At 57.7% G+C, this 22,418-nt stretch overlaps 3 protein-coding genes across 3 annotated transcripts; 1 reads left to right on the forward strand and 2 right to left on the reverse strand.

Annotated features, from left to right (window-relative positions):
• Positions 1-677: 677 nt before the first annotated feature.
• BKCO1_900030 (uncharacterized protein) lies at positions 678-5,444 on the reverse strand (the record flags this gene model as incomplete). Its single annotated transcript, XM_020279852.1, has 2 exons — positions 678-1,486; positions 1,541-5,444. The coding sequence occupies 2 exons, from the start codon at positions 5,442-5,444 to the stop codon at positions 678-680; spliced, it is 4,713 nt and encodes a 1,570-aa protein (XP_020133203.1).
• A 4,499-nt stretch (positions 5,445-9,943) lies between these two features.
• Positions 9,944-10,813, forward strand: BKCO1_900031 (sap domain-containing protein; the record flags this gene model as incomplete). The annotated part of the gene is made up of 1 exon (XM_020279853.1): positions 9,944-10,813. One exon carries the CDS (start codon positions 9,944-9,946, stop codon positions 10,811-10,813), a length of 870 nt encoding a protein of 289 aa, XP_020133204.1.
• A 4,213-nt stretch (positions 10,814-15,026) lies between these two features.
• On the reverse strand, positions 15,027-18,463 carry BKCO1_900032 (high affinity camp phosphodiesterase; the record flags this gene model as incomplete). Its single annotated transcript, XM_020279854.1, has 5 exons — positions 15,027-16,592; positions 16,695-17,287; positions 17,338-17,504; positions 17,557-18,202; positions 18,259-18,463. The coding sequence occupies 5 exons, from the start codon at positions 18,461-18,463 to the stop codon at positions 15,027-15,029; spliced, it is 3,177 nt and encodes a 1,058-aa protein (XP_020133205.1).
• Between the last annotated feature and the right edge of the window lie 3,955 nt (positions 18,464-22,418).

Below are 22,418 nucleotides of genomic sequence, written 5' to 3' on the forward strand. Positions count from 1 at the left end.
TCCAAAGAAAAACGCGACAGAGCTATGTAGCTACGCAAATAGGAAAACAAAAGGCCAGGAAGGAAATGAGAAAAACGAGAAGACCAAAACAGCAGCTGCGTATTAAAAAAGGTCTTATTAAAGTATCCTCCCCCTCATCAGTCCCAGTCATTTTCTGTCCAATCTCAACGTATAGTGGAGGGTGTAATTCTGGCATCGACCGTTTCTTCGTCAAGGGGTCTTTTTTTTTTCCGGTGAGGGAGAGGGTTGTATAGGGTGCGTGTGTGTGCGTGATCCAATCTGTACATGAAACATCGTGTCTGTCGTGACGAGGGTATGTAGAGGTCCTGGGTATTGTGATGCGAAAACGTGTGCGGATGTGGTGAAAGGGTATAGGTGGGCTTGCGCCCAGTAGACGAATGTGCCAATCTTTGAACAACCAACAACAGTTAAAGCCGCCCGTGATCGCAGGTGCCTGCCGTGTAAACATGAGACAAATCGTAAAACAGAGTCGATCAAACAGAAGCCAGCCGTGACGACAATATGAAATCGCTAAAACGCAGCAAACAAAAACAGAACATGCGATGGGAAATCAAAATAGGTGAGAGGTGCGAAGGGTGAGGCGAAAGTGCGACGTGAAACCTCGCAGACCGACTGTGAGATACTCGGTGAGACGGTGTGTTGCAGCACATGACAAATTAGACGCTGACGGTCCGCCTCCTCGTCACAGTCGGCTTCTGTGCGTAGCAGATGAGCAGCCGGAAGCTCGTATGCCTTTTCTCGCACTCGTGCCGCAGCGTCTCGTCCGACCAGATTTTCTGGCTCGGGTCATCGTCAGGCTGCAATACCATACTCTCGTAGCACCTGGAGTACCACCAGCGGCCGACACGCGCAACCATCTTCGCCATGTCGTCATCCGCAAAGCGCTCCTTGCCCGATGTAGCAGTGCATTCACCGAACTGGGCTTGGGTTGGCATTCCGTTTGTGGAAGGGTTGCTGCTGCCGGTTTGGTTTGTCAGGTCGACGCTCTTGGGCATCTTGCCGGCTGTTGGCACTCCAACGATGCAACGGCTCAGGTTTTCGAACCCGCGGCGTCCGATCAAGCGCTGGAACGCATCGCTGGCGTTCATCAAACAGACTTCGGGGTCGGTGCTCTGCATGCGCATCTTCAAGTCCCTGACGGCTCTTCTTGCTCTGTTGCCCATGTTGACGAGATCCAAATCCACGACGCTGACCTCGAGGTGGCCGCCCGGCCGAAGCACACGCTTACACTCCGAGATCGCGGAGCGATACACATGCTCAGGAGCAGCAGTCGGGAAGCGGAAGACGACGGCAGCGAAGAAGCCCTTCGGGAACGGGAAAGGAGCAAGGAGATCGGGATGATGGATTTGGCGATGGTTGGGCGCAGGAGAAACAGGGCCAGATTGCGCCGAAGAGTTGGCAGGAGTGGGGCTGATGTAGTACACTTGAGCTGTAGGATAGGTAAGAGCGCAGTAGTAAGACCAGTCTGATCGATCGTTAGCAATCTTGTCGTCAAGGATTAGTGTTGAAAGATGCGTACCTTGTCCAAGGCCGTCGAGAACCAGGATACGGTCTTCAACGCTGTTCTTAAGCTCGAAATGGGCCGGACTGAACAGCACTCTTCCAAACGACAGCCATTTGCTGACCATCAAAGCTCCATGCCTGAGTTCTGCCATCGACACCGCTCCTTCCTTGGTGTTTTCCGCCACTTCGATCAGCCGAGAATCGCGGAAGTGAACGCGCTTTGCAGGCTCCGTTTCGGCTTGATGCACGTTGGCTTGTTGGATTTCAGCCTCTTGTTCCGCCGGCCCTTCTACTACTGGCTGCACAGGTTCTTGCTGAACAGAACTCATACTCAGGCGCATTGAGGGAAGGCTGAACCTGCCCGTATGCGGATCAGCCAGGCTGATATCCCGACCCGCTTCATCAGAAGGAAAATCGGAAGTGGTCCCTGCTGAAGAAGGTGTCGCTAGTGACTGAAACGCAGCTAGGAGACGCGAACGGCGCAAGTGCACAGACGCTGCAGTAGAGTTCCGGAACTGTACGGAAGTCCGGGGTGAGATGTCCTCCTCGAAGACAGTGGTCCGATCACCGGCATCTCCGAGCTGCAGGGGCCTTTGCTCCTGCAGAGCAGTACTAGCCAGAGATCGACGCCTAACGGGACCATCTCTCCGTTTGGTGCCACGGGATTCTGGGGATGAGAGAACTTCGTCAATCAGATCGTCATATTCGTTCCACACCTCGTCTTCCATGGGCGGGGAATTCGGGGCGGGAATGACGGCGGTCGAAGGCGGGAAGCTGGAGTTGCCAGAGCTGCTCGTATAAGAAAGTTCGGAGTATTTGCGAGGCGGGAACGCAAAGAATTCTGGAGCAGCATGCATGTTCTCGTTCGGGGTTGCGACTGGCCCGGCAAACAGGGGCTGTGGCATGGCATCCCGGGCGAACGGTGGCAATACAGTTTCAGCAGCGGGACGATCTTGTTTTTTCGATCGTGCGGATTCGAGCGACACATCTTGCGACACCTGCTCCGGGAAGGTCGCCGTTGCGGGAGATGGCAGGGCCGGAACAAACGGGCGAGAGAAGGAATTGATAGACAAGTTTCGGTTGCGGTCCCTTGTTGAGATAACTTGCGGAATACGTCCGACCTGCGGCAGTCGGCTAGGACGTGACGGAAGAATCGGCTCACGTTCGACCTTCTGCTCAGGCTTAGCCTCTTTGGGAGGCGCCACTGGAGGAGTTGGTTGCGCCCTCTGGGCATCGATCGGAGTGACAACTGGTACCGAGCGAGGTTCTTTGACTTCAGGATGCTCAGCATTTCGCAGGAATACCTTGGGCGACGCTGGCCTTGGAATTTCGGCAAAAGGCCGACTGAACACCGGAGGAGAGGGAAGAAGAATCGAGTTCCCATGCTTTCTGGATGAGACGCTACTTCCACGGTAGAGAGACGGTGGTCGAGAGCCAGAAGACTCGTAGCCGAGTCTCTCCGCCTCTTCCATGAGCCTCTCAAGGTAGTCCAGGTCGACTTCGTCTTGTGCATCATCCAATGCATAGTGCGCAACCGCCCTCGACGGAATTGGACCAGAGATAGCTGGAGGCATTTGCTGCACTGGTGGCGTTTGGGGCTTGGGCTCATGCTTAGGTGTTGAGTGAGCTCGCTGAAAGAAGTTCCACCGTTTTGCTGGCTTGCTCTCCGGTTCTTTCTTCTTCTTTAATTTGTTCTCCGGCTTTGGACGCGCCAGATCCCCCGAAGCCGAAGTCTGGCCATAAGACTGAGCGGGCCCGGTGCCGTACTGAGACGTAGAAGGGAACAAGTTGACCGACAAGTTTGAATCGCTGCTGCTGGGACGGCGAATTGTGCCTGGCAAACCTCCGACTCTGAAAGGCGACGTTCCACGGCCGGGATCAGCCAATGCGGAGGGTAACAGCGTCGGCTTGTTGTTATCGGCACTTGGGCGGCCTGAATGTGACACGGATACGGTAGAGTCGTTGCGAGAGCCTGCGCCAGGGCGTTCCTTGGTTGAACCCAAGCTGGTGGCACTAAGGTCCGCTTCCGAATTGGCGCCTACGCTGGACGTAGCACTGCCTTCTCCACGCAAAATCTTCGGATTGAGACGATCCCTGAGAAAGCCGTCCATCTCTGGTTCACTCTTCATACTACTCTTCCTGCTTGCCGATGGTCGCGCTGCACTGTTGCTGGCAACGCTGTCTTGGCTATTGGACCGACCGTAGCTGGAGGCAACGCTTGTAGCACTCGTGCTTCGGCCACGACCTATGCCATACTTTCCATACCCTTCATGCCCTGTCCCTGCCATCGGTCCCTTACGGACCAACTTCTTCTCTTTGCGGGGCGGAGCAGGTGCCCCCTCGGATTTGGTCCGCTTTGAGAAAAATCCAAACCTAGATGTGCCCTTGCTGGGACTGGGAGGGACGGAGGAGCTGTTCTTTCCGCTATCGGTCTGCTGGTCGGGCGTGGTTCCTCTGGTCGTCGAGATGTGAGCCGACACGGGCGAAAAGGTTGATCCAACGCTCGGGTTCGGAGAGACGCTGAATGAAGGGTTTCGAGAAGCATCGGCGCTCAGGGGGGAGATGGTGGATCCAGAAGAAGCCTGCCGCCTGTGGCGAGTGGGCAATTTGGTAAGGTTGCTTTGCACGACTGGCGATGGACCCTGTTGCAGACCAGAAAGGTCCGGGGTTCCTTCGCGGCTAGGCCTCAACGGCTTCTGTGGAGCCGACTTTGGCGGCGGCTTCGACTCTGCAAGATGGGCCAGCTCAGGCGGGGGATAGATGGGGGCTTCCCTTATGGATTGGACAGAAATCCTGGTCTGAACGGTAATTTGAGGAGGGCGTTCCGGCGGGGACATGGCCCTATTAGCGCCGGGAGACAGCTCTCGATTCAGAGGAGACCTCAGAGCCATTGACCTCTCGGCGTGTTCTGCCATCAGCTGTCTCCTGTCGCTCGGCGGCGCCAGGACCGTTGAGGACGAAGACGACGAGGCCGTGGATTCGTGGAGCGAAGCAAGTCCATGGAGATCATTTGTGGGTCCGCTGTCGTCTGTCTTGCGCCTCGTCACAGGCGGCCTGCTTCTTGTGGGGCTTCCTTGCCTTTGGCGTGGCCCAAGCTTCGACGGGAAAACCACGCCGGGAGAATGAGAAGACATGGATGTAGGCGAGGACGTGTGGCTGAATCGGCCCGGTGACTCGGAGTATCGCGTAGACGGACTCGCCGAGAGCGCATAAGCAGGAGTAGGGGGTGGCAAGTCATCGGTTTTCAGCTGCGGCGGCATGTCCTGGCCGCCGAGAGGAGCAAGCATCGAGCGCCTTTCCTCGTCAATTGGGTCCATGGCTGGCACCAGGGGAGGCATCGCAATGCCCAAGACGGTGTCGGCGTAGGGGTCCTGGGCCTGGGCTTTGGGGGGCAGCGGAACTTTTTCGCGCGCGGCGGAGGATTCGGAGCGGGCAGCGTGCACTGCAGGTCTGCCAATGGAGGAAGCTTTTCTCCTCAGGAAGGCAGACCCGGGGCTGTCATGGGTGGAGGCGGTCGCGGTCGAGCCCGACATGAGGGAGGGAGTGCGAGTGGAGGCTGCATCAAAACGTGGAGGGCGGGCTGTGGTGGTGGGGTGAGGCGAATGGTTGGGTTGCGTCCGTCCTGATCCAGTAGCATTCTCGCGGCGCATCGCACCGGAGCCCGGGCTCTTCGACGGCGTAGCAACCCTCTGGCTGCTGCTGGTGGCACCTGCTGCGTTCCCATATACCCTACTGCCGTATTGCCCCTCGGGCTTTTTCCTGGTGAGCTTGGACAGAGCAGAAGACGCATGGCTTGCGGCCGAGCTCGGGATGGCCGACCTCGTGGGCAAGCGCGTCGAGGTGGGGCGCTGGGGAATGGATGATGGGGCATCCTGTCTCGACGACAGGCCCTGCCTGGATTTAATCTGGTAGGAAGCCATCTCGGAAGCCTGCTTGGTGCGACGGGACTGGCGTCGGGAGCAGGATTGCCAAGGGCTGTCTTCCGGACACTCGTTTGCGCTGGCGGGCGCATGGAAGCATGAGCGTACCTGTCGTGCTATCTGTGGGCTTGGGGTCAGCTTTCGTATAAGACGTGGGACAGCGCACGGCGGGTACCAGGTCCAGGGTGGAAGTATGCAGTCAGCGCGAGCACGCTGCACGAGGACGGAGCAAGGGAGGCTAGGCGAGGTGTGTTACCGCAAGGGGAACAGCTTACAGGAGCGAGAGAAGGCACATAGCAGCCGGTAGCACTGGGGTATTAAACGGCGGCCGACGACGAGAGCAGAGGCCAGGAGGAGCACCAGGAGGAGCACCGGGAGGAGCAGGGCACCAGGAGGAGCAGGGCACCAGGAGGAGCAGGCGGGCGATCCCCGCGCTCGCGCGGACTATGAAAGTCTCTTGTATGTGACGCCACCGGCTCTGCCGAGCGAATAGTGGAGGGGCCTGCGAACCCTGTGGCTCAGCCAAAGCCCTTGCCACGGTGTTGACTCGCGCGGGCTATGTTTGGCCACGGCGCGCGTCGCGCGATTCACGCCGGGAACAGGGTCTGGCGCGCGAGATGATGTACTTTGAGGTCTGACGTGGAGAAGATGGCGCGAGCGTTGTGCCCGAGCGCCTGTCGAAGGGCAGTGCCGCTGGCGGCGTGGATCAGGGCAGCCCAGGAGCCGGAGGCTAAGTGACGGCCAGCCTATCGCGGCGCGGGCGGGGCGGTGCGATTGCGGGCGTTGCAGGCGTTGGGCAGACGTTGCAGAGCAGATCAGGCCCGCCGAGCAGAGGCTCGCGGGAGGAGAGGCGATGTGTTGCGTCGTGCGACCGCGACGCTGGCCTGCGAGTATATACCTTGCGCGCTGCGTGCTGCTCGCCGCTCGCTGCCCGCTGCCCGCTGCGGTGCCGGCCAGCGGCCTTCTCCCGCGGCAGCTGGGCTGTGCCGCCCGCGCCTGACGGCGCCGCGCGTGGTTGGGCGCTTGGAGGCTCATGGGACGGGCGAAGGAAGGCCGGCGGCCAGTGAGCGGCGACGGCAGCGTCGATTGGCAGCAGCGGAGCAGGCGAGAGGCGCCGGGCGAGGCCGCAATTCGTCGCCGCGGCGAAGACAGCGGCTAGCCTGAAATCCAGGCCACAACAATGCTGCCCGCACCGCAACACCCTCCGCCCTCCGCTGTTGCGCGCTGCCGATCGCTGCCCGGCAAGCCACCACGCGCAGCGCCGCTGGAGTAAGCCAGCCCAGCCGGGGCCGGCTTGCCCGCGGCATGCGCGTCGCCGCGAGCAGCCGTCCACCAACGCGCCAGCATCGTCGGCCGGCCGTGAAGCATTCGCCAGGACTGCTTCCTGCTGCCGTGTGAAGCGCCACACCTGATCCACCGGCGCACAGTCATCCCAGCAGTAGCGCAGCCGCGGGGGCACCAGCAGCTGCTCTGAGCGTGCCCTGTTCCTTGCAATGGGCGCGCCGATCCAGCCTCCGGTCCTCGGGCTTGCATGCAGGTCAAATCGGCCAGTCCGAGATGCGCGGGCGGCGCAGATTCCCCCAGACAGGGCGCGCGCTCTCCAGCCACGGCAGCCCGCCCGCCCTGGCGCGGCTCAAAATGGTCCGGCCAGTGTGGCAGTGCAGCCCACGCCACTGCCAGCGCATCGTGCAGATCCGTCGCAGCTGGGCGCTGCACGCCGACTCTTTGCAAACTTGCGCTTGCTTGAGATCCGGCCGTGTTGAAACTCTGGAAACGAGGCGGAGATCCCGCTCGCAAGCTTCAATCTCGGCGCGCTCCCTGGCGCTGGTCTTGCGGAAGCCACTTTTTGCGAAAACCCTGTTGCGCCGTGTGACTGGTCGGCAAGCGGGTGACGAGACAGGCCCTGCCCGCATGCGAAAACGTGCACGTGATGACGCTTTCCCGGATGTGGGTTGGACGGCGAGGCTGGCCGGCCAATCAGGGCGTTGAGAAGTACTTTTCAACTCTCACTCGCTGCGCGTAAAAGAGCCTGGTGCGTGTTGCGACTCCATCTTGCTCCTGGCCCAGCAGGGACCATCCTGCCCAACGGCCAACGGACGACTCCCGTCTCCCGTCTTCTCCACCACATGATTACTGCCCAGCGAGCCTCTTGACTCGTCGAGCTCTCCACTCTAGCGCCTCTCCCCAGCCCTAGGGAGAGCGGGAAGGGGTGATTTTTACCGAAACCGATTCTTGCTCGACTCGCAGTCCGCCGGAGCGTGCCTCCGCACCAAGGATAATCGTTGTCACACGGCGGGAGAACCCTCCCGTCATCTCGATGCAGGCGGGGAAGTCAGCGAAGCAAGCCCAGAACCGACATAAGGTGTGACGAGATCTGCAATCCGCTGTATCTGGTAGCCGACTGCGTGATGGGCAACCTCCAAGATGAGAGATCGACAATGGCGCTTAGCAACCGATACAACCGCGCCTGGAGGCGGTGTTGAATATCGCGCAACCGGTGGGGAGGCTCCGAGGCTCCCCACCATCACTAGCCCCAAGATTGAGGGTGTGAAACAAGTGGAGAACGTTAGAGGTTTGTGAGGTGTTCGTGGCTGTTCGTTTGACCTTGGTGGGGATAGTGGGGTGACGAAGTCTAGATTTCCGAGCCTGCCAGATGGCGCATGAATAGAGCGTCATTAAGCGCCGCCTTCGGATTGCATGCGGAGGAATGTTTATCAGGCTGATCAGTATTAGGAACACGTCAGGAAATGGCGTTGACAGAGACGGCAATATTAGAAGAAATTTCAGAGCGCCCAATCACATCTAGGGATTCATGGAGCCACACGAAGTCGGTGCGCAGCGGTTAGCGTGTTCGGACAGAGTGAGGCCGGTAGGAATAATCCCTATCGTGAGTGCCCGAGTAGTCACAGCAATCCGCATGCAAGGAAGCAGATAGGGTGTGCTGTGCTAACCCTTTTCCAGGAGCATAGGAGAGGGAGCCACAATCGTTGACAGGTACATGACATTTCATGCATACTAAGGCTTCGACTCACCTGAACTGTTGCCCTATCGCAGGATAGCACGGCAGCGCTGATCACCCAATCCAACATCCGAATTCCAATAGTATCTCGACCTGCGGCACAGCAACCACAATCATTTCCTCGGGAAGGTTGGCAGTACGGGATCGTCCAGTCGACGGCTTCCGAGGCGAGAGCCTGTGACGCTCGTATAAAGATCCGCGATTGGTCATGCTGAGAAAGACGGGAATAATACCAGCAGTTGACGTAACAGGGCCAAGCGGCAGAAGGTACGACGGAGACTGACGCAAAGAAACAATGGGAATTCGTCGGCATTGCTGACGCTATGCAGAGTTTGCCGTGTCGTCTGAGAGATCGAGGCCAGCACACCATCACACACGAAAGCAGCAGTCTGCTCCGCGCGGCCGTGTTCACGAAGCGTTGGCAGGAAAGCTCAGGGCTGCAGCTGCTCTGGCCTCATTCCCGTTGAGACGCGCCATGGGCGATAGCCGACGGCGGGGTTGTCGGACAGGACGCCTCACGAATTCAGAGCCAGGGTGCCGGCTCACCGTCCTCGTGATGTTGGGTGTCGGGCAGGAAGCGGTGACGCCGATGTGTAGCAGTGCGTCGTGGTATGGCCACGACGCGGCGGCAGTGCTGGCGGCGGTGGGCGGCAACGTCCAGGATTGCAGACTGTCGGCGATGTTCTAATCGCCCGATTATTTACGCATCATATCAAGGAATGCTGGGGTGTTATGTGCTTAGTAAGCCCTTTCCAAAATCCAATGCTGCCAACCACTACCGCTATTTACTTTATCACCAAGGCGAATTAACCTTCAAAAGGCGTAGGGATGCTTACTGGTTCCTTTCACCTTAGAGACCCCCTCCTGCCGTGCGGTCAAATGCTTGGTTGAAGCGCCTATTTGGCCGGTCGTTTACACGAAGATAATCGACCAGGGGGCCGTACGGCTGTTTGCCCGCAATCGACCAGTCATTGACGCGGCGTTGGCCGGTCGATTCACCCGTACGGCTATGGGGTGGAACAGCGAGGAGTCATCAGCGCGCGGGCCGTCTGCAGGCTGCGTGGCGCAGCGCTGCGGTGCGAGAACAGGGCGGCGGCAAGCGGCCACGACTAAACCGTTGCTGCCCCTTTGATTCGCAGCCTCAGGCAGCACCAAGAAGCCTCAGGCCACCGCTGGGCTGGCTGCGGCTGGCGCCAGCGACGCGGCGGCCGGCGACTTCGCGACAACAAGCACGTCTCTGCTCCCGCTGCGCCCTCATCTCACTTGCGCTGCTATTGTCCTGCCCAGCGCCGCTGCTATTGTCAGTCACTCCCTCACCCCCCGCTGCTTCGCCTTCGCTCGCATCTTTCCTTGCTTTGTCTCGCTACCGCCGCCCTCGCCGTTTGCGCACTCCAGCTGATCGACGCGTCGCGCCAGCCTCCGCCAGCGAAGCCACAACTCAATTCCATCAACGCCCTCATCATCCAAATTGCCCGACATTATGGCCGATTACGCGAAGATGAAGAACGCCGAGCTTGAGGCTCTCCTAAAACAGCGTTCGCTCCCTCACACTGGCAAGAAGGCCGACATGGTCGCGCGTCTCCAGGAAGCGGACAAAGCCAGCGGTGAAAATGCTGGTGCTGACGAGCCTACCGCCACCGCGACTGCGACCGCGACTGCGCCTCCCGAGGACGAGATTGACTGGGACGATGACACCACAGATACGAAGCCCGCCGCCGCCGCCGCAAGCACCGAAGCTTCCGCCACTGCCATCAAGGCTGGCGGCCAGGGTGCTGTCGCAAACCCTCAGGCCGTCCCGAATCAGGTCCCCGACGTCGACCCGTCCAAGACCGAAGATCTGTCCGTCAAAGCTCCCGAGGAGGCCGCCGCAGCCACAGATGCGACGGCCGATGAGGCGCCCACTGAGCCCGTTGTTGAGAAGAAGGATTTCACTTCTGGCATCAAGGAGACGACTCTGGACGAGGAACTGGAGAAGCGCAAGGCACGCGCAAAGAAGTTCGGTCTGCCCGAGGACGACGAGGCAGCCAAGCTGTTGGAAAGAGCTCAGAAATTCGGTACCGAGGCCGCCGCGAGTGGCCCTAGAGGACTGAATGAGGCTCTGCCTGAGCGCCGCCCCAAGCGCGGAAGAGATGCTGGAGATGAGGGTACCCGTGGAAACAACAAAAGGCGCGGCGGCCGTGGTGGCCGCTTCCAGGGCCGCAGAGGAGGTGGCGGTGGTGGTGAACGCAGGGGTAACGAGGGGGCAAAGAGCAATGCTGGTGGTGGCTCCGGCACATGGATGAGCTCAGAGGACAAGGCCAGGGCGGAAGCCCGCAAGGCTCGCTTTGCCGGTGCTCCCTCCGCCTCTTGAACAGCTATTCGGCTCCCACCAGTCCGATGTCGTCTGGCAGGCTCAATGGTTCGAGATCCTCTACTACTTTCACTTCGACGGCGGGCTTTGGATGGACTCTTGACGAGACGCAATCGCGGCGTTCCTGGCGTGCTTTTCAGACGCACCGATCACAACACAAATCGGACCCATCCCGGCTTCCTCATGTATTTCATCTCTCGCGGGCGCGGGCCCGGCCGTCGAGAACGAGCGAGACATTGAAATGAAATTGCTTTAACCCTCGCCTTTTGGACTACTACAAAAAAAAAACCGACGCCGAGAATAAAAGTTTGTTTCATCAATACGTCGCCTCCAATTGAAATTTACCGCAGCACTCTCGATCTTCCGAGAATCTCCACCTATGCTCCAGACTGGTGCTACCTAGGGCTTGGAATGTACGCACGTTGAGACATGATAATGACTCACAATCTCATTTGTCCATCGTCCAGAGGGCACGGAAATGAATGCACTTCCGCTCATCGACATAACATCGAGACGCCGGAACAGGGTACTACTTTGCAAAGATTTTATGAGCTAGACTCATTCCAGTCAACGAGCATCAGATCAATTGCTATATAGCCATCAGCTCGGCGAAAAGCGTACATCTGCCGCTTCAAGAAAGCGGAAGAGTCTAAGTGCTAAATCAGCATCCGTTACGAACTTGTACGCTTTCACCTTGTTCGCCTGATTCGTAATGAATCAATTTTCGTCCAACACTGGGTGATGCATCAGACGTAATCAGAGCTTCAAGGTTGTTGTCCCATAAGGTTCTGGGCAACCATGCGAATAATGACCATGTCGTCGTTCTGTGTGGGCGGCCGCATACTAGCCAGCTCAAACAGACTGTTCTAGTCTGAGGCTAAACATCAGCAGTCGGTTTCGACCATTATACCATGTTTAACCCTCTATAACCAGGGGTTGAAATCGCATCAGGTGCTTCTTTTTCCTTGATGAGCTGACAAACTTCCGCGTAGGGTCAACATAGGGAAAAAAATGTAAAAAATTCTAAAGCTTCGCAACATTGAACATCATCTACTCTTCTGTCCAGTGCCGGGAAGCTTAAAGGGACATCAACGGGTGACCGCGTTTGGGTATATTGGGAGGTCTGAAAGCTCGTACTTGCTTGCGCTCACTTTGCAAATGGCTCTTCAATTGGGAGCCATTTCTCGAAACACTCCACCTTTGATACTGTTCTGGATGGCGGGGTGTTCTCTCCAGGAAAGCCATGATAATGAATGCGTAAGGCGAAGAGCCCAATTTCGGACCCACCTCTTATCCCTTCGTCTTTTTCCGTTCATTAGTCTAGTTTATCGATTCTACGTGTACAACCGTTTTGGAGCCATTCCACAAAGACTATCACCTCCCCAGTCCGTACTGCCACGAACGTGCCAATGTAGCCATAAACCCAACTAAGGTCTATCCACGACTCCACACCCCCAGAGGGCTTGGACAAGCTTGCCAATAGGTGTGCCTGATTCATACCGCGGAGAATTAGGAACATGATCAGTGTATTCCAACTACTCTAGCGCCTGGCACAGCAAAAACACATAAGTTCTTGAGGGGTAAATGATGCATTATCCATGGGCAAAAATTTGGTTGTAGCGAATATGTGAGCAGTGCCGTAATATAAATGGAATGGGCTCAGGCTCAGGCTCGGACTCGGCTCTTGGAAATTCAGCCTGGAGGTGAGAGGAATCCGTCAAGGACATCCAAGGCTGAATGTCCTCCAAGAGATAAAATCTTCAATGAAACAGTGAAACTAATGCTTAAAGCGGCTGCGCAAGCACTCCTACAAAGCCATGAACGAGCATCGTCGAGTCACAAAACATGTTCACATATCTGCAGATGACGGATTGAAGATATCGAAAACATTTTATTGAGAGACCGAGAGAGCGCGCGCGAAGCAAACCGCATCATTACACTTGAGTCCATCCGCGAAGCACCGAGCTAATCTATCTGACCATTAACATCACCTCCTACGCGTATCAGGCACATCGTCGAACAACTGTAACAGCCCACATACAAACATGCATCACGTGTAGCAGCATCCACTACCATCCCAAGCAGCCGAACTTGAGGGAAAGCATAAAACCTCTTCTCATTTTTTTTATTCCTCTCCCACCAACGATAAAAGTCAAGAAAAAGAAACAAGGAAATCACACAGCCATGATGGCTCACTTTCTGTACTAGCTGCTTGCTTTGCAACCAACCGCGAAGCTCCCGAATCACTAGTCCACTTACACAGCAACAGAAAAGAAGACGAGATGAAAAGCCATACTAGACAGACGCCTTGCATCATTCGCTCGGCTGCCCTCCTTACACAAGAGAAGGGAACAGTGAGAGGGGAAGATAAAAAGCAACAAAGGAGACAAAAAACAGACGCAATGAAAACAACAAGTAGCAACGACACAAGCACAACGACGCGGTCTACGCATGTTTTTTTCGTTCACCCATCACAAAAAAACGAGATACCTTTCAGCTCGCGCGCCGTGTGGAGATGGAGGAAAGGGGAGGGATGGAGGTCTCGTACATGAAAAATAACAACGCAAGAAAAGTCACAGAACAGTAAGCCCTATGAAGCGGGGGAAAACACAACAAGAACGAGCATGCGACAGTCAGTAGGTAACATATTTTCACCCCTCCATCTCTTTTTGCATTCCATCAATCACTCCGTCAACTCGCTTTCCTCTCGCATCCCGGCGCTTGTAAAGCGAGGCGCGGGAGCGAGAGCTCAAACAGTAAAACAGCAATATACTAATCAAGCAACCATATCTGCGTCTCATGAGAAAGGTAGAGATCAGACGGCGGAAAAAGGAGACAAGGTGGAGAACAATGTTTTTAGCAACCAGCCAGAGGGGAGAGGGAAAGAGAAGACGGAAGAAGATATACCCTACGCGCAATGGTATCTATGAATCCCGCTCCGGCCCAAGCCCACGACAGAGGAACAATTGAGCGCGATGATGGAAAAAGGAAAAAGAACAAGGACTCTGCCAGGCCACGGGACTTCCCTTTCGGCATGTCGCCCGGGCGTAGCAGGCCTCGACGACGAGAGCAAAGAAACGAGCAGGGTCAGAGGTGGCACCCATGATCCTCTGCTCCCGCTACGACGGAAACCCCCGAGAATTAAACAAACGCATAGAAAGCCGCAAGAAAGTCTACAACATGCTCATATCCATATATCCACCCAATTTTCCCTAGGCGCTTTTTGTGCAAAGACAGCGCGGTGTTCATGAAGAAGAAAGTGGCAACGGAAACGACGCTGCAGGTCAGATTGGGCGCCCGATGGCAACCGAATTGTTGGAACCTCACCGGAAATAAGGAGAGTCGATCAAAGGAGCGTCACTACAGAAAGTGAGACGCGTTGTACCGCTTCGAGCTCTAACGGGCGAAAGAAGAAGCTCGGGTGCAATGGGTGCAATGACGATTGACTTGAAGACTAGCCGATCGGGCAATGTTGGAGTCGATCCTTTCCGCGTCTAGGCAGCGGAGCGAGATAAGGACGAGATGACTCTTCGCATCGAGCGATTCGCCGGAGGCGAGGCCGAAGGCGGTGTCAGGCGTCGTTGTTGTCAGAAGCAGTCGGTGGAAAGAGTAGGGGAAGGAATAAGGGGTTCGGTTTTTGCGCCATCGGCACGGCCCGCACCGCCAAGCAAAAAGCAACAGTCGCCGTTTTCGACCGAGACAAAGTTCGCCCCCAGAAACGCCACGTATGCGCCGGTCCCAGTCGGGACAAACGAGAGATTGAAACTGAAAAAAGCCGCAGTGGAGGTGTCTGCGTCGGCGTGTTGTGTTGTCTTCCAGTATTGGAAAATGAAAATCCTCAGCGCCGATCCATACCCATTGCTGATTAATGGATTGTGAAGTACGTCTTCGTGTCTGTTCGTGGTTCGTATCGCTTCCATACCTCAAGGTCGTCCTCTCATAGTTCTGTATTAGGTAGGTGCTCCAGCTCCTGTCGAACCTCGCGGAAACAATGTAATGGACGGAGTGGGTGCCCGCCCGTCTGATGTGCGATAAGAGGATGGGATGACGATGGGGGTGTGAGAGCGACTTTGAAGGAAGCGGGGGATGACGGCCCATCCGTCCATTTCGGAAGAAGATATGAGAGAAGTTCCCATGCAAACAAATGCCAATTTTTTTTTATGTCTCCTTTCTGCTTCCTCTTCAGACATTTGTCGCCAGGTTTCCAACAATACTACCTGTCCCGCTCTTGACGGCGGTAAGGAGGGGTATCCGGGAACGACCCAGGTAGGAGAGGCATACTTCCACGGCGAGGGCCAGCGGCTCCTGTGTTGACAGGTGTTTTTGGAGGCGGAGGATACTGGAAACCCTGCGTTTGCACGGCCATCTCCTTGTCCTGCTGAAGATCTCCAGAAGATGTCTTGTCGCCTCTGATCTTCCTCCGCCAAAATCTGCCAAAGACGCCACCCCTGCTTTTGGGTCTACCGCTTGTCCCTTCTCCGATGCCTTCCAGCGTGTGAAGCGTTGGCGACTCACTCATGGTATGAGCGCTCTTGTCCGCACTGCTACTGGTTTCCGGTGGCTGGACCTCGAAACCAGTCAAAGAGGGAGTGAGAGAACCTTTCCGGGAATGCCGAGACTTGAAAGCCGACCCTGCCGCCTTCCAACGTGGCAAGGGAGGCGCCTCGCCTGTGCCTTGCTGGCCATCAGCCGAGGTCGGCTTCGGCGACGGCAGCGGAGGAGCGGTCATGTGAGGCGGGATCTCATAGTCCGAGTCCACAGAGACTGGACTGATGGGGCTATGAGCCCCAGATTGAGGAGGTTGCAGGTTTTTGTTGGAGTGAACTGTGCCATTTGCTGGCGGGAAACCAGGGCTTCCGGGAACGCAGGGCTGGATCACAAAATCAGTTTGAAGTGAACTGGTGCGTGCCCGGTCATGCGCCGTCCGGTCGTTTGACAGTGGAGGTAAAGCAGGTACGGGCGGTGTGGACGAAGAAGAAGGACGTACAGGGGAATCTGATCTCGGCGGAGGCTGGGTTTTGTGGCGAAAGAATCCGAGTCCTTGACGGCTGTTGCGGCGTTTGCCGGGCGACTGCGAGCGTAAGCGCAGGCCCTTCTTTTTCACTTTTTCGGAGGGTTTGGTCGGGTTCTGTGTTACCAGGATGGTTGTAAGGCTTGCATCGGCGCTGCCGCGACGCGAGTGCGGGTTTCTGTTCCCTTGGCCTTCGATCAAATGGCGAGGAATTGGTAGTGCTGCGACTGACGAGCGACGAGGCTCGGACGCTGCTTTGAAAGCTGGGGATGCGCGTCTTGGCGGGTCGGACAGATTAAGCGGCGGCGGGAAGGTCTGTTTCGGGGCTTTCAGCGAACTGGAGGTGGACTCGGTGCGTTCGGGTGCTGTTGGCCTGGGATCCGAGACGTCCACGCGACTTGTCGACAGAGGACTCCGTGCTTGATCGAGAATCGACGTGCCAGTCCCGTCAGCCCCGCCGTCCGTTTGCGGCGTGAGACGTTCTTTAGCTTCCTCAATCTTTTTCTGCCACACAACCTTATTTTCGATAATCTCGACCACGCTGAAGCGCATGTTGGGGAGCACATCTGCGACAGACTCGAAGAGCGGCCGGGCAAAGATGTTCATGAAGCCAATCTGAGATTCGCCCAGCTTGATGATGTCATCACGAACGGGTGGCCCGCCGAAGAGACATGTCGGCAATGCCAGCTCCTCCTCCATTTGCCCTTGATTGCTGAATTCGTCCGTGAGAATGGCCGCCCACTGGACTGCAGTGTTGAAGTTCCGCGCCTAAGGACAACCGCGGTTAGTAATCAGCAACCAGCATGGGCAGCACTTGGAATCGTTGCACACGCTGCTCCCAAAGGCAATGACACTCGCGAGCAGACATACCACATTGCTAATGTCTGCACATTTGATAAGCAGGCCACATATCAAATCCCTGTACTCTTCCAGGACTTTAGGGCTCCATCCATCAATGCCACCATTATTGTGAGCCAGCTTCTCCTGCAGGTTGCCCAAATCAGCCATATACTTGAAATGGAGGCCCATGTCAGTGGCGAGGATCGAGTTGATCATGAGTTTGCGCATGGCAACATCTTCAAAAGCGGCGGGCCAGTATCTGCGGAGAATCTGCGAGTACGCAGCGCAGTGGAAAGACTCCAGCACAGAGCGGTCATTGTAGAGCTGCGCCAAAGGTGCGTTGAGCGCCACGAGGAAGGCGTTATTGACACCCGGGTGACCAACATCATGTCCTATTGCGGAGATGAGTAAGGTCAGGGCGTCAAAGGGCTTGAGAAGGGAGGCGATCGGAGGTTGCTCGACAGGAGCATGGGAGGGGTCCGAGGAATATGCGGGCAGTGCGCCGATCCGCAGGAGAAAATAGAACAGAGCTTGGAGCACGTCCACAACGTGCCGAAAGTTATGGTAGAGGACAAACTCATTGTACGCGTTTCGGCTCGCTTGGAGGAAGATCAACAGTTCATCTGACTTAATATTAGCAACCTCCGCATAACTTCCGAAACATATAATATACCTTCGCGAATGCGCCAGCGCTCCACTTCCGGCATGCTTAATGCGTGCTTAATCATTACCAGCGATCCAAATAATAGCTCATCATCATTCCAGTCGTGCGCGGAGAAGGCCCAAGTGCCCACGGCACGGGCAATCTTCTCCCGGCGCTCGGGACTGACCTCGATGTCGCTGAGGGCTGGTTAGCAGATGAGATGGCGTTCGTGGATTTGCCCTTTCTTACTTGGGATCTATGGTGTCTCGTGCCGTATCGGGGCAGCAGATGTTGCCCATTAAATTCGAGACCATGGCCTCTCGTAAATACGAGAATGGCTTCGCTTCGTTCACGCCGACCCAGGAGACCTTGCGGCCCTTGGACTGGGCGAGGAAACTCGACTTTTCCCGCATGACTTCCTTGTTTATCCGATAAGCGTGTACGGCCAGTCCGTGGATGTGGTCTTTTGACAATGGGCTCGCCAACACGTCCACGGCACCGGCATCCAGATAGCGGGTCAAGCGCACGGTGTCGGTCAAAACCCGTGACCCGCTGGCGCCAGGCGACGCGGTGTCGGATGCCATCTCACGGTCTAGGCCGCTCAGCAGGATGACTGGGATGACGACCTTGGGTAATCTCCGATCTTGGATCTCGGCGGAGATGTGTCTGAGCAGGTGCATGCCATATAGGTCTTCGGGTTCTGGGACGTCCCCACCAGGAGTGCGCGAGGCTGTGGGCGAAGGGGTCCGCGGCTCGCGCGACAGGCGCTTCATGCGACGTTCCTCGTCATAGGGCAGGTCGATCAGCACTATGATGGGCGCGTTGTCGAGGCTCGAGGAGTTGTAGAGGTGCCAGATGCGGTCGAGCGCGGCTGAGCCGGAGCGGTGGATGTCGACTGCAGGGCGGTTAGCATTGAGGGCTGCGGCACAGCTAGGGACTCGGTGCACGTACTCTCGTGGAAGATGGACAGCAACGTCTCGACGTTGGACAGGACTTCCTGGGTGCTGATGGACCGGCCGAAGTTGAAGTAGCCGGGTGACGAAACGACGCCGCGGGCATCCCGGGCGTTCAGGCTTGCCAGCACATTGTCTCTCCGCAGACGCTCGGGGTGCGCCCGCCGGTCCAGGTAGATGACGCTGCACGCTCCATGATCCATCGTCGCGTGTCTCCCTCCGCGCGCGCGATGGTCCTTCCGGTGCGATTATGGCCCCCCGCACGATCGGGAGGGCTCCGTTGGCGACAGCAAAACGCCAGGTCAATGGGTGGTGGGTTGGTTGTGTTGTCGCAGTGGGACTGGGAGGGCAGGCACGGGGAGAGGTGCGCTGGGGCTGGCGCGTCGCGGAGTGCGTTCGGATCCGTCTCGAGCTCCGTATGCGTTGTGGTTCGAGCGCAATGGACACGTCTGTCAGGCAGCGGGCTGGGGGTTGTCTGCGCGCACGCTCAGAAGGCGAAGCTCGCGGGCGGCCGTTGAGGGACGTGTCGCTGGGCTAGGTGATGGCTTGGGCCTGTCGTGGCGCCGTCGGTGCAGCTTCGCTGGTCTGGCGCTGGCCGGTGCCGTAGTGGAGACTCGGAGTGGGCTCGCAGGAAAAGTCAAGAGCTGCGCTGCGAGATCGAGCGGCGAGTCAGTGGGCCGAGGCGGCCGCTGCGAACCAGGGATTGCAATGCGGCTGCAGGCAAAATGCCAGTCGGCGGATGGAGAGAGGGAAGGTGCGCCTGAAACGAGGGCTGTTCGTTGTACTCGCGGCGAACTGGCCCGCCAACGGCCAATGCGGGCTGCACTTCGGGCGCACGACAGCAGCTCGCTCGGACGCTGCAGCCGGCGGGCGCTGCTGGGCGGCGGCAGGGATAAGAGGCACCGCGGCCGGCGGGCGCCTGTCTCGGAGGCGCAGGGGGGAGAATGGCGGACAAAGGGCGGAATGCTGGGTGCGGCGAGCGTGTCGCAGCGGCAAGACAGCGGGGGGCACGGTGCGAGAGGGCCAAGCGCTGTCACCGGCCGTGGGCCGCGCGCGCCGGAGGGGGCCTGGAGCGGGCGAGCAGTGGAGATCGCAAGAGGAAGGTCAGGACTCGAGCTGCCGCAAGGGCAGGGCTGCGCGGGCTGCGCGGGCTGCGCAGGCTTCCACGCTTCGAGAAGACGGCGCCGCCCTATGAGTGGCCGCCGTTGCGTAGGGCCCCGGGCGCGCGCAGCCAGCGCCAGAGCGCCAGAGACACGCCCGTTGCCGAGTTGCGGTGCTGGTGGATCAAGTGATGCCACTCCAGCGGCCTGCCAACTCAGCCCGGTCTCCGCCGTGATCGTCCGCTTGATCGTCCTCCGCCGCCATTTCCTCCAGCCTCCTCCAGCGCTCGGCGGGCAGCGCGCAGCGAGCGGCGAGCAGCGCAGCGCGCAGAGCAGCGAGCAGCGAGCCGCCGCGCCCGTCAGCGCGCAGCCTGCTCACGCGGCTTACGCAACGCTGCAGCCCCAAGGCCGCGCTCACGCGCTGGCGCGCCCATGCCGCAGATCTGCTTGCCATCCATGCCGCCGCCGTGTTTCTCCCACTCATGAGTCGCGCCCGCCATGCTGGCAGCCCTCGCACGTCATTGGGCGCGTCATTTGCCCGAACCCAAGCAGGCAGGCTTCGAGAACGGCGAGCGCGCCACGCCCGATTTTCAGCTGATCCGTCGAGTCGACTCGCTAGACGATCCTCCCGCTGCCGCGCTGCCTGTAGCCGCGGAGGCAATTCAAACCATCACCACCGCGCCGCCCGCTCACTCGCCCTCACCCACGCCCGCGCCAAGCCTGGCCGATCATGTGGAGCTGGTGATGCCGCCCCCCCCCTCTCTGCCGCTGCCTCGCCTGTGGTTCCGGATGGCACCTGCCGTCGGGCGAGCAGGCGTTCGCCCTCGCCTGCTCGCCTGCCCGCCTGCTCGCCTGCGGCCTCCCCGCGCCGCCGTCTCTGGAAGGCCTGTCGCCAGCTATAGCCAGCCATAGCCGTCCTATAGGTAGCTCGTAGCTCACCGCCCCGCATGACGCCGGCCGTCCCTCGAATCACCACCACCGCGTGCGGCCGCGCCGCCCGTCCCCGCGCTGCAATTTCGGGCCTATCCCTTCCCCCGCTGTGAATCTTGCTCTCTTGGGAGCCTCAGTGTCTCACTCGGTGGCCCATGCCGCCACTGCCGCAGTTCTCGCGGCCAAATCTCACCCGCGCCACTGGTTCCATGGAGCCGCCGTGCCGTTGTCGAAATAGAGTAGTTCGCCCGCACCGTGCCTCCATCAAGGGTCTTCCGGTGTCCTTGCAACCCCCCCTGGGTTCCCTCCAAGTGGAAGCGTCATATCCTGCGTCCGGCCCCGACGGCTTGGGACCACCACACTTCCCTGTCCTTGAGTCATTCCACGAAGCTTGCCACGCTTGCATTGACTGATGTGCTCAGGGAGGTCTGCGGCCCCGCTTTGTGGAGTCTGCTGTGGAAACGGACTGCTGCAGCCGGCTTCTTTTAGATACTTCTCGTCGCCGTCGCATTCACAGTGCTCCAAGTGACACGTCCCCAAGCATCTTGGGCGCTGCGCTAGGGTGCCGGTCCCCATTCATTGGTTTGGCCACAGTGTCTGCCCGTCGCAGGATATCCACACCTCACGGAAGAGTTGCCTACGCTGTCGCATGGCCGGATCATCACGGGTACTTTGTAAGTAATGTGATTTCCCCCCACAGGATTGGGCCTGACGTGAGCCCGTTCGCTGGCGCCGCGGAGCCTGTGGCCGTGATCCCAAGTGTTGTCCATCCTCGGGACACTACCTCTCTCCTTCCCTTGGAACCAATACATGAGCGATTTAGGAAGCCTACAGATTCGGCATGTGAGGCTGATATACCCAGTTATAAGGGAAAGCTGCTCTGACAAGTCATCGGCTGGGTTCCTGTGCGCTCATCGGCCTCAATGGCGTCCGGGTTGTGATCGCGTTCTCACCGACGTCCACTTTTACTGGTGCTTTACCTTCAAGGCATCAATCCTGGGTATCTCTTCTGGCTTCGCCGGTTCATCTTTGCTGAAGCATGAAAGCATAACACATGTTCGGCCGTCTTTCGGAGTTGCAGCTGTGTCACTGTTTCACTAGGCACTTAGCTTCGTCTTACCACTGATAATCCGTAGGTCACCTGACCGTGAGAGAACTGCTTTTTTTCTTCCCTGTCGACGTTGAAGCATCGACGATTGACGAGAGACGCACCTCATAGCTGTTCGAACATCTTTGACTGTATTCATACATTGGTCTTCTTTGCTGAGACTGATTTTGGCCTTTACTGTCCTTTTGGTCGCAGTCTCACTACTCCTCCTGCAAGCCATCTCATACCTGGACGTTTAGCGGAGGCTTTTCGCTGGAGCTGCGATGGACCACAAGAGCCCTGACTGTCGCGGCTTCAAAGCTCAGCGTCATGAGCACCGTGCCAATACTCGGGTGGATGAAGTTCGGGTCAGGTGCTTCACCTACTTTCTTAGACCTTGACCGCCTTTCTCTTGGACCCGGCTTCACCAGCATTGGACGAGCTATCTTTTGATCTGTGGTGACCGTTGCCTGTACAACTTTGAAGGATCATGGCGCGAGCAGAGCAGAACCGTGCGCTAACACTAGACGGCCTTCCTTTGGTCCGAGTCCTCGACCGCTAACTCCGAAACGAGTCAAACTACACGACGACTGTATAGCAGGGAAGCAGAAACTTCCCCTAGCAAGCCCATCGGTATGCTTCTCCGGGTTGTTGGTGGGGTGGCGAACAGAGGCGACAAACCACTCTCCACGATGACCAAATGGAGCCTTCGAGGTCAACAAACTTGCCTGATTGACCAAAACCTTGCTGTTGGATCTAAATGTACGACTTCGTGATAGTGAGGTACTACAAGAACCTGTGATTTTGAAGGCATACATTCCCTGTTCCCCCACAAGAATTTAGTCTTTTGTTCAGAATTTCATATTTCCTCCTTCTCCGTCCCTACAGTCTTTTGTGCTAGTATCTGAACAAACCGACTGTTACCGCCTTTGGCTCTGCTAAAGGCTGTCATTAATCTCATTTTTTTTCTATATCCACTGTTCCAAATGCTTGCAATATTTAGCTCATCACCCAGGTCTGCACTTCACACAGGTGGAGCTT

This window comes from Diplodia corticola (assembly GCF_001883845.1).
Source record: "Diplodia corticola strain CBS 112549 chromosome Unknown scaffold9, whole genome shotgun sequence".
Taxonomy (NCBI): domain Eukaryota; kingdom Fungi; phylum Ascomycota; class Dothideomycetes; order Botryosphaeriales; family Botryosphaeriaceae; genus Diplodia; species Diplodia corticola.